Genomic DNA, 17,076 nt, shown 5'->3' on the forward strand with positions numbered 1-17,076 from the left:
ATTGATAGACAAATACTTATTTGCTTTTTCATTGCATACTTATGCCGTTTGTGTGCATTAATATTGATAACACAAAAGAGAACATTTTTTTCTGGGTTGCCTATAGGTCAAAAGATGGGATAAAAATGTATAAATAAGGAAATGTGTTTTGTGATCATTGTGCTCAGAGAATTTGGATGTTGAGCAAGGAATACAACATGTCCTATCAGTTTAAAAGTTAGTAGTTGCTTTTGGGATCTGTGGGAGGGATATTTTTTAAGTGGGGAATACAGCATTGGAAGAAGCCATTTTCTTCCCCTTGCTTGCTTTGAAAAACGTAAAAAACCTGGGGGGGGGGTTTCCTGTTCAGAGGTCTCCCATGTAGCATTTCATTTGTCCTTAAAATTGCACTAGAAAGATTTCCAACTCTGCAGCACAAATGTACATTGGGAGAGTTTGCTTATACCCACATGTATGTAACTATTCATGCTGCTAAGTGGTACACAATATGAGTGTGTTATTCAGTAAGCTGAAAATCAGACTAGCAAATCATGTCTGAGTGAGTGTGCATTATACAGCTTTGTGTGCAGAAAATTTTTATTTAACCTTACCCTTTTCCATGCTGTTAGGAGACTTGTGTTTTTTTTCCATATGCATTTACTATTTTATGGCAAGATTGAAAATGTCCTCAGTACCTCCCTTCCAATGGCATCCTCTGACCATTGAAAAGTGTCCCTCAAGATCTGATGGAGGACATTCTGAAACAGCCTGCACCACTGCATGGGGGGCTGCAGTTGGAAATGGCAGGTGGTTGCACATGAGCAGAAAAAGGGCTGTTGGGTCTTCGTCTTTTAGAATAAATGTTTGTGTTTGACAGCAAGATGCATAGTTAGCACTGATAATTTCAGCATCCTATTGATCACACGTATATGCTGATACTTTATTATTATTAACAGTATTTTTACACCATTTTTCAACAAAAAGTTCACAAAGGTTTACAGAGAAAATCAAATAACTCTGAGATAATTTGATGTTGGAAACAAGTGTTAATCTCCACACCAAAATGTCTCCTAAGCAAGAAGAGCAAGTTGGCGAAGTGACCAAACATGAACCAAAGGAAATTAGATACTGCCGTTACCTGCCTATGAATGGTCTTAATGGCTTCTGATTTGGAGAGCTCTGTCTTCTATCCTGTTCAGATTGCTGGAATGCTGACCCACATTCAAGACCATCTTTTGCCAAAATTCTGAGCCACCTAACCAACATAGAGGAATCTGGTTTCTTTGAAATGCCAAAGGATTCCTTCCATTCCCTGCAAGAAGACTGGAAACTTGAAATCCAGGAGATGTTCGACCAACTCAGAGCCAAAGAAAAGGCAAGTGCTTTCAGTGAAAATTTGAGATCTGCAACTTGAATGGGTACTTTTAAAAGCTTGTATACTGGCTTTCTCCTGCAGGATCTGAGGCAGGTCAGAATAAGATATAGGCGTACCCCAGTGTCCATGGGGGTTATGTTATGGAACCCCCCCCCCATGGATAGCTGAAGCCACAGATACTGGGGATGCCCCCTTGACTTTTGGAGGCACATCCACCTATGGCCTATGTGGAGCTCAGAATAGCCATTTAGGCCAAAAAAGTCACTTCTGGTTTTTTTGTAAACAGTAATGGCCATTGTGAGCCCCTTGGAGGCTGTGGTCAGATGCATGTGATCTCTGTGGGGCTCAGAAGAGTCTCCAGAGACAAGGGAGCGCAACTCCCCTCACTACTAGGGGGGAGCAGAGGGCCCCTGTGGATAAGTGAATTGGCAGATATGGGATTCACAGACACGTGTGGTCCTGTAACAAACAATAACACCTGGTTACCTTGCTAAAAGAAGATTAATAAGGCCTATCTACATGTTGTGTTGTCTTTGTTTCCTTTCTATTACCCCAGTTCAACTGTTACTCCTGGAAACCCAAAAGGATGGCTTGCATGCCATAAAGTTTGACTCCTTTTCTTTGCAATTAAAAAGAAAATGAATAAACAGTTTTGTTAAAGGTAAAAACAAGTTGAATATACATGAGTATTCTTATATAGCCCATGTAATACTCACAGTGGAAACGGTGCATCTTGGTTCTTGTGTCCATGGATGATTATTAGGAATGTACTAGCACTGGAATGTTAAATGTCATTTATGGGGTTCAGATGAAATGAAGACTAGGAAATGAAGTGGAATAAAACATATAGTAAACACTGAATAGCAATATACAGTATATCAATATTTCAGACATATTTTTTGTAGTCTACTGACCTCCCTGGCTATCCAACTATTCTGTAACAAGCCTGCATAGGAATTGCAATGTTCTTTGAAAGGGAGTTGGTATGTAGATATTCTTCTGCATTTTCATTCCATGCCTTTAAAACTAAAGAGGGGTGCATCAGTAGTAGAGTCTGAACATAGATGACTTTGCTAAGATGCTGCAGCTGCTGTGAAAACTACTTTGCTGCTAAAGTTTTTAGAAGAGTTTCTGAACTACTTGCACCTCAGACTTTTGATTCAGTATTTTGTCTTGCATTCTTTGTAGGAGTTACGAACTTGGGAAGAGGAGTTAACACGAGCAGCAGTCCAACAGAAGAACCATGAGGAGCTGTTGCGACAGAGGGAGCAGGAACTGGCAGAGCGGGAGATTGTTATATTGGAGAGGGAACTCAATATAATCATCCACCAACTGTGCCAGGAGAAGCCCCTTGTGAAAAAACGCATGGGCAAGTTCAGGAAGAACCGGCTCAAGTTGAAAGATGGCAACCGAATCAGTCTCCCTTCTGGTGGGTTCCAGTGCAGTGGGGTCTAAAAGGGGATATCTTTCACACAAATATTTGTTGCTGTTCACGCAGTGGGAGTGTGTTTGTGCAAATGTGAATAGTCTAAGGCAGTGGTTCTCAGACTGGTGGGTTGCGACCCACCAGCTTGTGTAAAGCTTCCCCCATCCCTTTAAGGGATGGGGGAAGGCAGCAATGTGGTTCCCAGGACCGTGTTACTAAGGATGGTGAAAGGGGGGTACTTTTACTCACAGATGACCAATGTGAGGTCCAGGAGGTGTGGAGAGTCCTGCACAGCCCTCTGCAGGGATCCACAATGCTTAACATTTAAAATGAACTATTGAAAATCACTTCTGGTTTCCAGGAGGTGCTTTTCGATCATTCCATTAGAATATTCTGAGTATGCAGGAGCCCTGCAGAGGGCTGCACAGGGCTCCCTGCACCTCCTGGATTTCATACTGGCCATCTGAGTAAAAGCACTGCCCTTAGTGATGCGATCGTGTCTCTGCCCTTGCCCTTTCCCCATAAAGACTTACTTAGGGAGTTAATCTCCCTAAAAGTTTGAGAATCACAGTCGAAGGTGATTTTTAACCTGTAGTTAAAAATATAACCTGTAGTTAAAAATGTAACGGGATGCATCACTTGAGTGTAAAACTGCTTCAGTTCCTCATTCCTAGTATTGCCAACAGATGTCATGTGTTAAAAACTTTTGCACAACCAGCATTTTACACAGAAGTATCATGAGACTGTCCCCTGTGTCACACACAACTATTGGTTTCAGGGGAATGTTTTGTTTTTGTGCAAGACATGGTTAAGTTTGCTAACCCGAAGTGAATAATTGCCAATATCATATAAGTGACTATTTATATTAGATAGTACCCTCCTATATTCTGTGCATCTGAAATCTATCAAATGTAGATTTGGAGAGCACTGCATAGAATATTGTAGGACATATACAAATTGAGCAACACCTTTTAGGCCCAAATCCTAACCAACTTTCCAACACTGGCCTGCTGTGCCAGTAGGACATGTGCAGGATCCTGCAACTGGGTGACACTCATGGGAGCCTCCTCAGTAAGGGAATGTTTGTTCCCGTACTTCAGAGCTGCACTGTCCTTATGTCGATGCTGGAAAGTGGGTTAGGATTGCGCCCTACCAGATCTATCCGTTTTTCCATCAGGTGAGCTCAGTAGAATTAATATTTATTTTTATTTTATTTTTCACATTTTTATACCGCCCTTCCTCTGAAGAGCTCAGGGCAGTTTTACACAGCTGCTCCTCCCCTCCTTCTTGTCCTCACAACAACCCTGTGAGATAGGTGAGGCTAAGAGAAAGTGACTGGCCCAAGGTCACCCAGGAAGCTTTGTGGCCAAGGGGGGATTAGAACCTGGATCATCCAGGTCTAAGTCCACCTCCCAAACCACTACACCACCCTGGCTCAATACCAGTTGATCTTTGTGTGCTTGCAAAAAGGTCTTGAAGATTTTTTTTTATCATAGCTCATTATGGTCTGCCAGTGCACCATGGACTTTTCTGAACCAGAATTGAAGAACAGTTTGGTTTTGGCTTTGTTTCGGTTCCTTCCTTCTGTGGATGGGCAATGCATTACCCAATAGGCTTCTGTACTTTTAAACAGTTGGGTAAAGAGACTTCTTCTAGGTACAGCTTGTTCTGGAAAAAAAATCAACCAATGCATTATGTTGGGATAAATATGCAAGTGGGTAACTGTTTGGGAATTGAACTAGAGGTGTGTGAGTGCATTATTTCTGTTGGACTCCAGTCTCTTTAGGAAATTATACAATTGACCAGCACCTCCATGAGCTTATGGTGCCAGGGCTATTGTGCCATTAACTAGTTTAGATTGAAATAGTGCATTCATATTTGATCACTTAGTAAGGGAAAAAAATTGAGTTAAAATGAAAATATAATTATAATACTGTTGGTGAGAAATTAAACTGAATGAATATACTTCCTTGTGTCTTAATGAAGTAATGCTAATGAATGTATTTATCAAGTTTTATTTTAACAGATTTCCAGCACAAATTCACAGTGCAGGCATCGCCTACCATGGATAAAAGGAAGAGTTTGTTCAGTAGTTGCTCCAGCCCTCCTGTCAGTCCTACCATCATTCCCAGGCTCAGGGCCATCCAATGTAAGTAAATTGTTTGAACATTGCAATAAAGATGTGTAAAAATCTAGCCAACTACTTATAGGGCTACCTAGTCCTACATCCTACATGAGGATTTCTAGTGTAGGAATGTCATATTATCTTGGCATTATTTTGTTGTCATGGCTAGCCCACCAATGAAGCTGAATGCAGAGGAAACTTATTCTAAATGGGCTGGATGGGAGAATGGTAGGAGTGGAAGAGGTTTTTCTCTTCTGTTCCTGCTATCCTTGCATCTGACCCTATTTTGAATCAGCAGCAGGCATGGGGATGGAGGTGGTAAGGGGGGTAGGACCATGTTCGCCCTAATGCATATACTTTAAAATAAACCATGGGGGGTAGGACAGAAAATTTTGGCTTTCTCTTTAGGTGCCCCTTCAGTTTAGGCCAGGTCACTTTGTTAGGAAAACAAGATTCTTCCCCCAGCCAGACTTTGCAGTAGTGAGTTCTATGTGAAATGTTGATTTGGTGAACATCATACTCATCTACTAGATCAGGAGTGCCCAAATCCCGGCCCTGAGGCCACTTGCGGCCCTTGAAGACTCCCAATCCAGCCTGCGGAGATCCCCCAGTCTCCAATGAGCCTCTGGCTCTCCGGAGACTTGCTGGAGCCCGTGCTGGCCCGATGCAACTGCTCTCAGCATGACGGCCAACTGTTCAACCTCTTTTGTGAGCTGTGGGATGAGGGTTACCTCCACTGTTAGCTGTTTCATGTCTGTGATGCAACTGTGGCAGCGAAGGAAAGGCTGGCCTTGCTTTGTGCAAGGTCTTTTATAGGCCTTGAGCTATTGCAAGACCTTCATTCATTCATATACGTTCAGTCTAATATATTCATTTAGATAAATTTATTCCAATTTAAGAACATAAGAACAGCCCCACTGGATCAGGCCATAGGCCCATCTAGTCCAGCTTCCTGCATCTCACAGAGGCCCACCAAATGCCCCAGGGAGCACACCAGATAACAAGAGACCTGCATCCTGGTGCCCTCCCTTGTATCTGACATAGCCCATTTCTAAAATCAGGAGGTCGTACATACACATCATGGCTTGTAACCCATAATGGATTTTTCCTCCAGAAACTTTTCCAGTCCCCTTTTAAAGGCATCAAGGCCAGATGCCATCACCATATCCTGCTGCAAGGAGTTCCACAGACCAACCGCACACTGAGTAAAGAAATATTTTCTTTTGTCCTAACCTTTCCAACACTCAGTTTTAGTGAATGTCCCCTGGTTCTGGTGTTATGTGAGAGTGTAAAGAGCAACTCTCTATCCACTCTATCCTTCCCATGCATAATTTTGTATGTCTCAATCATGTCCCCCCTTAGGCGCCTCTTTTCTAGGCTGAAGAAGCCCCAGCACCGTAGCCTTTCCTCGTAAGGAAGGTGCCCCAGCCCAGTAATCATCTTAGTTGCTCTCTTTTGCACCTTTTCCATTTCTACTATGTCCTTTTTGAGTTGTGGCAACCAGAACTGGACACAATACTCCAGGTGTGGCCTTACCATAGATTTGTACAACGGCATTATAATATTAGCTGTTTTGTTCTCAACACCTTTCCTAATGATCCCAAGCATAGAATTGGCCTTCTTCACTGCTGCCGCACATTGGGTTGACACTTTAATTGATCTGTCCACCACCACCCCAAGATCTCTCTCCTGTTCTGTCACAACCAGCTCAGAACCCATTAGCCTATATGTGAAGTTTTGATTTTTTGCCCCAATGTGCATGACTTTACACTTACTTACATTGAAACGCATCTGCCATTTTGCTGCCCATTCTGCCAGTTTAGAGAGATCCTTCTGGAGCTCCTCACAATCACTTCTGGTCTTGACCACTTGGAAAAGTTTGGTGTTGTCTGCAAACATGGCCACTTAGCCACTTTGAAATGTAAATTCTTTTTTTTTCTCCCGGCCCCTGACACAGTGTCAAGAGATAATGTGGCCCTCCTGTCAAAAAGTTTGGACACCCCTGTACTAGATAGTGCAAATGACATTACCAGTGAACAACACAAATCATACTCCTCCTTAGCAGCATTGCTGTTGTGGGTTAGTCTTTCCTCCAAGAAGAGGCATCAGGCCATTTCAACTAGTTTCAGTTGCTAGGTTTCTCTCTTGTAAAAGCTTGTGTAGGCATAAATGTGATCAAGGCATAAGCAGTATTACTTAAGGGAATGAGATTGGGCAGTGGATCTATGTGCTCCTGGACCTCTAATACATGGATTCTGTTTGTTACATTTAACCTAGTAATTGTGTTTGCACCCATTTTTTAGAAAAGCTCATGATAACCAGGGCTAAGAGTTGATAAAAGTGGCCCATTTCACCCATATCTTTCTCTCCCATGGTCATTGGGGAATGCATGAGCAAAAGTTGGCCATTCTTCCAAGCGCTTCAGTTTTGCTCTAGGGAGTAACACGGTGGTCGTCTTTTAAGTTGCAAGCAGCATTGGATGACAACAGAGCAGATAAGTAAAATGCTTTGTTGGTTTTTGTCGTTCTTTGTAACCTGGGGAAACAGGCTAATGGTGCAGTCCTGTGACTGCTCAGAAATAAATCCCACCCACCCCCAGTTCAGTGGGACTTTCTTCCATGTAAGTGTGCACAGAATTGCAGCCAAAGTCTTCTCTTGCTTGCAAAGAGGCAAAAACACCAAACAGGCATTTTTTCCAGACACCTCTGTGTTCTCCAAAGCTGCCTGCAGTTTAGAGCAGACCCCACCTTTACCTTCAGACTGGCGACAAGCATGAAATCTGGAGGAAAAGACATGGTCTTTAAGCTACAGGCAACTCTACATGAGTCATGGGGAGAAAAAGCACCTGCTTCTTTCATGGTTTCTCTTTTAGCTGGCAGAAAAGGACAAAGCCTGGGAAAAAAGCATGCTGTGCACCCTTCTCACCAAGGTGTGCTCTCTCTCTCCCCAGGCAAGATGACACATGAAATTGTTGTTTGGCCTTGTCATTTCACTACTTTAATGTTCAGTTTTTTGTTGAATTTTGTGCAACGTACATTTGTTTTAATGCACACCTTCGTTTTTAAATACAGAAAAATGGCCACCCATCCAGCAAGAGAGGTTCCTTCCCTCCAGCAGCTAAGTAAATCCCCTTTGAGTGGGTATAGTCTTAGTGAGACCATAGCTAAGATCAGTTTGTAACTTTTTCAATAAAAACTTTGGTTGCACCTATATAAAGTAATACCTCTTACCAAAGTGCTGCATAAAGGTATGTTTATGTGTTTTCTGTAACATTCTCCCCTCCCTGCTCCCACAGTAACACCCAGTGAAAGCATCAAAACATGGGGCCGCAACTCAGGATCCCAGGAGGAGGATGGGGAAGAAGAGAAGAAAGGTATGAAGAAGAAAGGTCGCATGTGGGGACCAAATTCACCTGGCCAGAAGGAACTAACAGCAAGCGAGGATGGGTAAGATGCATGCTCAGAATGGAGAGATTGCTGAAACCAAAGCTGCCTGAGATTTAAAACTGATTGTGACCTCCTCAACCAGTAACCTAGTCCTAGCCCATCCCATGAATTAACTGTTTTAAACATGTTTTGAGCTGCCACTGTGCTGAACATACCTCCACCTGCTTTCCTTTCCTTTTTTAATAAAAAAAAATGCCCTGGTAAAATGGCACATATATGGGGGCTTAAAACCTGCTCCAAAAAGCCAATCCTCTCTGCAGTGGCCTGCTGGAGCACAAATGCCTTCACACTGTTCTGCAGTGTCTTCACCAATTCTAGTGGGCTTCTGTGGAAAAGTGATTTTGCGAGGGGTCAGAGCTTGCTGGAGAAGGTTCCATTACTGGCTCACACAGTTCCAATAATGTAGTTTGGTGCACTGAAACGGGCTTCTCTCCTGGTCAGAAGAGAAGGGTTCAAAAAATTAGGAATGTTTCGTCGTGTGTTTCAAGGACTGAAAGAAGGAAACTCAACTTATCTAGCCAAGACAAATGTTGAGGATTTCACATTCTCTTTACTTTGGCTAATTTCCCATTAAAGCTTCCACTGCTGAGATGTTTCTTGTGGTCGGTCTTTCATTTAAGCTAAGTTTTCGGTGAATCTTTTATTCAACTTCGAGGTATAGTATCATCCTAAAATTCTTTTTTTCCTTTTGGCCATGTTGTAGTGGAAACCTAACTATTTTTGGGTGACCAGGTCAGCATGTGAAGTATCATCCTTCTGCCTGCTTTCAGTTCACCGTGCTACTCTTCATTGGTCTTTTCTTGGAAATGTATGCTCTATGACGCAGGCCATAAGAATCTGCTATCTGGGAGTAGGACTGACTTTCAAATTTAGTATAGGATCCTGGTGTAAATGTGATCCCCAAATAACAGATGAAACCTGAAGCTTTTTAGGTTATGTGCTTTGCAGAGTGAAGGATTGCCTTCTATTACCCCCTAGTGGTTTCTGTGGTTTGCTACAACCGTTGTGGTCTACTGAGAATAGAGAAAGTGTCAGAAATGCTTTTCCATTGTATAAAGCAGAGGTGGGCAAATTGTAAAAAAGAGGGAATTTCAGCAGGTGAGATGACAAGCTGCACCTGCTGAAATTCTCTCTTCTACACAATTGTTAAAGGTCCAGGATCCCTAAAGTTGAAAGTTTGCCCATCCCTGGTATAAAGCTGTGAAACTGTTGTTCACATATTCATATTAGAAAGTGAGCTAAGGAGGAGTTGCAGCCTGATTTATACTTTTAGAATGTCACATAAAGAAATCTATAGGGGGGAAAAAAAACTTTACTTTGAAATGAACTACCCCATTCTTAGATACGGTTTTATGTCATAAAAACAGGACAAAAGGTGAATTCGTGTGTTTAAACATCTTTCCTTTTTTCTGTTCTAGTCTAAAGTCTAGATCTAATGTAGATGGCTACAAACAATGGTCATCCAGTGCTCCAAACCTGGGAAAGATTCAGAGAACAGCAGTCCCTCTGCCAGGATTTACAAGCCTAGCAGAGATGGGTAAAGTGCCAATGAATCCCTTTCTGTCTTTCTTGCATGCTCACTTACTTGCACTCACATACACTACTTTGGAAACCCCAAATGTGTTCCTGTACACTCTCACTTAGTATAATTTTAAAAATTATATTTGTAAAGTGGTGTGGGTGTGCGTACGTGTGAAAATGTACAGTTGCCCAGTTTTTGCCTTTCTGCATTTTCTGTACCTCAGTATAATTTTGCTCAGCTCAGTGGCTGCTTTTCTGTATGTGCATATGCTGCCATTCAGGCTATTCTGCTTGTGTGTGTGTGTGTTCTAACAGGTTATCAGGGGTCTCCAAAATCAGGGGTTTCTTGGCGCATGGGCTGCATCGTATATCTCACACAGTGTTTAGGGCTAGAAAATGAATACATGGAGGAACAATGTGCTGGGAGTTTGTTTGAATACAATAAGTGAGTGGGGGAAGGAGGAGGGGAGCAGATACCACATTCAGCCACTAGAAGTGCTGAATGGAATGGAATGAAATTATTCCATTGCTACATTCAGCGCCTCTAGTGGCTGGATGCAGTATATACACATGCTGGGAGACCCAGAAGTGCATCTTTTGAGCAATATTTCACCCCAGGGTGTGGAACCATATGGGGCCAAATTAAATCCTCTAGAGGTCCCCAGGCTAGTCCACAGACTGGAGATTTCTGAGGTATATCCATTGAAGTGGAGGAGAGAGATGCCTACCTAGAGGTGATATTGTCACTTTCTTCAGTTTTTAATGAAAAGATCCTTTCACTCTACACCATTGGGTGCTGGCTAGACCAAATCCTTGGAAGCATGTTTGCCTAGCTATATGGCCTCTGAGCAGAATAGCTCATTTGTTCTGCCAATGCATTATTTCCAGTGCAGGATGAATGAAAGTTACAGTAGTTACCAAGCAGAATAATGTTGAAGTTGCAGTACCTTGTGTATGCATCTATTTCAAGATAAAATCAAAAGAAAATCAATTATAGTCATAGGCATTTAACACGTAACCAGGTCATCTGGTGCTGTATATGACCCTGTCACCTTTAGGATTGTAAAGTGCTTTAAAAAAAAATCCCCCATAGATGAGATTGATGTGCTCTGAAGTTCTTTTGAATTTGTAAAAGATAAAGGTATCCATTTGCAAGCCTTGTTTGGGTCAAGGATCAGAGCTTCCATACTTTTGTGCTTAGAATGCAAACAGCTTCTTGTGGTAGAACCATTTCTTTGTGGCATGCACATGTTGATGAAACACACTTCTTTTTGTTTGCAGAGAATGAAGACAGTGATTCCATCAAAAACAGAGAGAGCAAAGTGCAGCAGTCGCCTGGGTCTAACCAATCATACCTCTGCATCCCATTCCAGAAGAATGAGGACTGGGATGGCCAGTCCAGTGATGCCAATGAAGAGTTCACACCTATGAACTCTGCCACAAGTACCCCTCAGCTCACCCCCACCAACAGCCTGAAACGTGGGGGTTCCCAGCACAAACGATGTGAACTTGCTTTTCTGGGCTGTGGGGCTGTGCTAGCTGCCACCGGTCTGGGCTTTGATCTCTTAGAAGCTGGCAAGTGCCAACTGCTAACTCAGGATGAGCTGGATGCTCCCAGGGAGGAGAAGAAGAAGCGTGACAGTATCTTCCAGAGAGCTGGGCTATCCCGTCGGAGCACCAGCCCACCTTCGAGGAAACTCTTCAAGAAGGAGGAGACTGCGCTACTAGGCGAGCCGTCCAACTCCCTGACTCTGCTCTCCTTGTCTTCCATTTCTGAATGTAACTCCACCCGATCCCTGTTGCGCTCAGACAGTGATGAGATTGTGGTGTATGAAATGCCTGCCAGCCCTGAGGTGGTGAAGGCTCCCTTGCCAGTAGTTGTTAATCCACTGGTTAATATTCGCATTGAGAGGTTCAAGCGGAATCCCAATCAGTCCTTGACCCCCACCCACGTAACTCTTTCTTCTGAAGTCCAGCAAGGTGGACACAGGCGCACACCCTCGGATGGTGCCATAAAAGTGGCTGGTCTGCTTGCCAATGGATGCTCTACAAATAATTCTCCTACAGGAGTGATGGAAGCAGGTACGTAACCCCTTTCCAATCCTATATCCTATAGAACTGGGGTGTCCAAAGATTTTGGCAGGAGGGCCACATCATCTCTCCGACACTGTGTCAGGGGCCTGGAAAAAAAAGAATTAATTTACATTTCAAATTTGAATAAACTTACATAAATTGATATACTTTTATTATAAAAGTGGATTTCACATTATTCCACATGGTGGAACTTATATGAATGAATGGAGGTCTTACAATAGCTCAAGGCCTACAAAAGGCTTTGAACAAAGCAAGGCTGACCTTTCCTTTGCTGCTGCTGCTGCTGCATCACAGATGTGAAACAGCAAGCAGTAGAGGGAGCCCTCGCCCCACAGCTCATGCAAGTGGTCGAACAGTTGGCCATCATGCTGAGAGCATTTATGTTGTGCCAGTGTGGGCTCTAGCAAGTTTCTGGAGGGCCAGAGGCTCGTTGGAGACTAGGGTCTCCCTGAGGGCTGCATTGGGAGTCCTCGAGGGCCGCAAGTGGCCCCAGGGCCGGGGTTTGGGCACCCCTGCTATAGAATCAAGACCAAGGAAATTGACTACTAGACTGTGTTACCTGTGTTGCAATAAAACATGCAGATGGTAACTCTGAGATAAGACTGATGGAAAGACAGTGGGTGAAGTATATTAAACTGCATACATTATGCAGTACATATATAATAGGTACTTTGAGAATGGGGGCTGCCCTCTCTGTGTGGGTGGTGTGAGCTGCAAAGAAATCCTCCATTGCACAGAAACAAGGAAGACTACTTTTATATTGTCTCTCCTCAATTTTCCTCATACCTTGCAGCTGCCTCCTCCTTTTGTGGCTGCGAGTTTCAGATTTGTCTCCTTCTTCCCCCTTTTTTTCTCCCTGCCATACATTACTGTAATCTTCCATGTTTCCCACAATCCATCTCCTAGTGTGCAAACTGCTCCACTAGCTGCAAACTGCTCCAGATTCTTCTCAAATGCCCACAGTGATTTCCTTCTGTCAGTAACTAATGCCACCTTGGTAATGGCTTCCCTCCATTCCTCCAACCCTGTGCTTGCCCCAAATAAAAATTGTTTTGAATGAACCATATCTGATAAATGTAGTTGGTCCCAATTTGGCATTGAAATTTATTTGTTTATTTATTTATTTATTTATACAGGTATTTATATACCGCCTTACTTTGTTCATCAGATTTCTCCTCAGACTTTAATCCAAGGTGATTTACATAGGCAGGCTGTTCTAAACCCCCGTAGGGATTTTTACAATTGAATAGTTTACAATTGAATAGTCTAGGAATTCATAGAACTCCTCCTTCCAGCTGGATTCCTTCCCAGTCTGGCTTCTCTCTGGCCCTTCGCCTCCCACGCTCCACTTGACAGCAACTCCTCTCTGTCAGCTCATCAGTATATCAGCGTGTCATCAGTTCTTGGATACTTCCGGTTTTTTCGAACTGCCAGCCTCAGATCTTCAGGCATACAAGGCGGCAGCTCTACCGAGTTCTCTTCATAGTTTACTGAATGTGCATGAATTTCACTCCTGTAGTGTTGCAGCCCCTTGATTAGTGGAAAATGCATAGGACAATGAATCTCTTCTCTCTGTCAACTTTGAACTACTTTCAAAGGAACTACAATATTTGAGTAATGTATCGAAATACCTGCTGCACCATAAAACCTGTAATATGATCTTCTACTCTTTGCCTCTTAGGTAATTGCTGGCAAAGGTATAGATGTGTTTGGCAGAATAATTTCCAGCACAGACTCTGAGTCTAGGTAAAGTGTAGAACATTTCTTTGTCTCATGTTCCAATTACAGTGTGAGCTGATGCATTAGTCAGAGGGCCTGATTGACTATAACACTTAGTTTCTAGGGCTGCTACAAAAAAATGGGTAATATTCCAGCTAGCACTTTTGTCAACAGGAGCATTCTCCTTGAATTGAAGGTGTGCAAGGAATCCTTGCATGGGTTTAAAAAAAGGCTTGGTATGTGCAGAATGCTCCTTCTGTTACTGGACGGAACAAATGCTGGTTAATTTGCTACCCGAACACTCCTGGCCTTTCAGAGGTCCCATAGTCTCAGATACATTGGTTGACCAACAGATAGACAACTCATCTTCCCCGTTTAAAAAATGACCTTTTTCCAGTTTGCATCCAGAGCTAGAATGTAGTTGCCTTATTAGGGTGCAACTCTTCTAGTTGAGCAACTCAGACTTGTTTTTGAAGTCATTTTGCTTCCAGTGTGTTGTAATGGGAAGTATGTTCTGTTTCCAAGGTAATGAAAAAATTAAACTACGCCTCATTCAAACAGCAATGGCAGTCCTTGTCTGTTAAGCTGTCATTTCTCTCTTAAGAAAGAGATCCTTTCTCCAAAAACCTCAGATGTGGTCCACTTGAGGTTTTTCAATAAACATATTAATCTTAAATTTCTTCAACGAGGTAATTCAACTTTGGATAATGTTTAAGAAAAAATTTAACTTCTTCATCTCAAGTAATTTATCAACTTTTGGAATTGCATCACTTTTACCACCCTGCCCTTTCCACTTCTAAACAGTTCTTTTTGTACAAAACAAGCAGGTCTGGATGCCAGACAACTGGTGTGTGTGGCTGCTGTGGACACACTGAACCAACCACAAGAATAGACTAGCCACCAGCATAATTTTCCTTGACTTTGAAGGAAAGCAAGTTGCTTTTTCAAAGAGAAAAAGCCACTCTTCAATACTTCCTTTCACAACTGGAGATATTCCAGCTTGAGGCTTTGTCCTCTTGAATTGCAAAATGCTGCCTGAAACAGAAGCCTTTGAGCACACTTTCTAATGATAAAGTCTGAACATTGACCTGAATTGTGTGCAGAATCTTGAAACAATAATACCTGTGCAGAGAAGCTTCAGGATCTGTAGTGTTCTTCTCTGACTTTAAGATCTGTTAGTCAGGAGCAGACAGAGGTGACTTTGCAGAACTGGAATTGCAAGCCAGCTCAATACTATTAAACAAGGACTAATGAATATGAATTTATTTTTAGAACTTTCTTTGTACAGTTCTGAAGTGCTGAGGCAAATTGGCCTTTATAAAAATCATGTCCTGTGATATTTTAGGATGTGAATATGGAGGTGTCCTTATCTGACTTCTTCTGCACTTTACTGTGTTTCCCTGAAAATAAGACCTATCCTGAAAATAAGACCTAGTGTGTTTTCTGAGAATTGCTGAAATATAAGACCCACCCCGAAAATAAGACCAAGTTGTGATATCTGCCTGCCAGGCACCTCCACTTCTCAGCTTACTTCTGAGTAGACGGGGCGCGCAGTGAGTGCACGCAGCGCAGGAGGGCACACAACTGCTCTTAGTTGTGAGGGGAGATGCAAATACTGCAGCCTGCATTCCTCTGCCCAGGCTGGGGGCAGCAGGGAGGCTCCCACCGCTGCCTGCCCACATGCAAGGAAGCTGCGCCCGCCTCTGCCTGTAGCCCAGCCGGAGGAGCCCCACTTACTCTCCTTGCCCGTGTCTTCGCCCCGCTCGCTCGCTCGCCATGACACGCTCGCTCATCCAGGCGCAGAGCGGCCCCGCAGGCACTCGGCCCTTCTCCACCCTCCCCCTTTTTGTCCTTCCCCGTGGAGGTGCTGGCAGGGTCACTCTCCTCAGCATGCTGAGCAGCAGCTTCAGGCTGCAACCCTGGCCACGCTTTCCTGGGAGTAATCCCCACTGATTATAACGGGGCTTACTGCTGAGTAGACACGCATAGGCTCGGGCTCACAGGCTGCAATCCTAGCCACACTTTCCTGGGAGTAAGCCCCAGGAAATAAGATAAGACCTATCCCAAATATAAGACCTAGTGTGTTTTTTTGAGCCAAAAATATATAAGATAGTGTCTTATTTTTGGCGAAACGCGGTAGTATTAAACTGCAATGATGGGAGAATGGACAAGAAAGAGATACAAAATCATTTGTATTTTTATCCAGTTATTATTTTGCAAGTTCCTGACCTGATGGCACCAACCTTGCTGTCCCTTCGGTTCCCCCACATATGCTATTTGTGCTGGGAGAAAGTGGCATGAAGATCAGTGAGCTTGCATGTGGCTGGCATGCTTTAAGAGCACTGAATCAAAACCCTTCTGTCTGAAATCCTCTTCTTTTTATTAACTGAGCCCAGTGTGTCATTCCATCAGTGTTTTGTCTAACTGGTTGGTGTCTTTTCTTTTCCCTTTCCTTTTCTTTTCTTTTCTCCTGTTGGGGAAAATAGGTATATTAAAAACTCCCAGCCCAAGTCAGGGTCCAAATGAAGTCCCTCGACTGCCAGACCCCAACCTCATCTTTCCTCCAACCCCCAGGCGCTATAATGCTCAGAAGGACTCGATGCTGGAGAGGCCCAAGACCTTGGAATTCCTACCTAGACCACGCCCTTCAGCTAACAGGCAGCGGCTTGACCCCTGGTGGTTTGTATCTCCCAGTAATGCTAAGGGTGAGTTTTCTGCTAATAGCTCCAGTACTGAAACTCCTAGTCACCTGGACTCCTGCTTTGCTAGCAGTAGCAGCACTGTTGAAGAGAGGCCAGCACTGCTTCCTTTCCATGTCAGACTGCCTGAAGAGAAGCGGACACTTTTGGACATGGATGTTGAAGGCCAGACCCAGGACAGCACTGTTCCGCTATGCAGAACTGAACTCAAAACACACAAACCTGCAGCATATGAACTTAAGCAAGAGTTCTGGTCCTAGCATGAAATCCCTTTTAGATTCAGTTCTACTTCTTGCACTAAGAATGCACTTTGAAGACAGGTGAAGTAGAGAGATGCTGCTGAGATCTTATCACAGATCTGTGTTCGCCACAGTTTTGGTATGAGGCCACCAGAGTGTGTTGTAGCTCATGTAGCTAGCTACACAGAGCTGCTGACTTCTTTGTGGGGTTTCCTGTAGTCTTCCTCCTCATTACAGTGTTAAACTGCAACAAGCAATGTGTTATGTCTAAGCCTATGTTCCTGACTGTCAAGAACTCGACAGATGTCCCATGTCAGTTTAGGTTTTGCAGTAACCTTAACTCTAAACATTTAAATGCAATGATGGGCAACTGTGTGTGTTTACAAAGATTCTTAGGCTGCAAGAATGATATACAATTGTTAGGTGTGTCTGCACCAGTGCTCTTATTTCCTT

The 17,076-nt window shown here is 43.4% G+C and overlaps 1 protein-coding gene across 1 annotated transcript in view; it reads left to right on the top strand.

Moving 5' to 3' along the window:
* The window catches only part of MAP3K9 (mitogen-activated protein kinase kinase kinase 9), a 41,989-nt gene extending 25,345 nt beyond the window's left edge, over positions 1 to 16,644 (top strand). Inside the window, exons 5-11 of the mRNA XM_066632458.1 lie at positions 1,179 to 1,354; positions 2,543 to 2,783; positions 4,807 to 4,929; positions 8,201 to 8,351; positions 9,770 to 9,888; positions 11,154 to 11,954; positions 16,172 to 16,644. Coding sequence (XP_066488555.1) covers positions 1,179 to 1,354; positions 2,543 to 2,783; positions 4,807 to 4,929; positions 8,201 to 8,351; positions 9,770 to 9,888; positions 11,154 to 11,954; positions 16,172 to 16,644 — 2,084 coding nt within the window. The remainder of the gene's footprint in view (positions 1 to 1,178; positions 1,355 to 2,542; positions 2,784 to 4,806; positions 4,930 to 8,200; positions 8,352 to 9,769; positions 9,889 to 11,153; positions 11,955 to 16,171) is intronic.
* Positions 16,645 to 17,076: the final 432 nt, after the last annotated feature.

Source organism: Tiliqua scincoides, chromosome 1 (assembly GCF_035046505.1).
Source record: "Tiliqua scincoides isolate rTilSci1 chromosome 1, rTilSci1.hap2, whole genome shotgun sequence".
NCBI lineage: Eukaryota > Metazoa > Chordata > Lepidosauria > Squamata > Scincidae > Tiliqua > Tiliqua scincoides.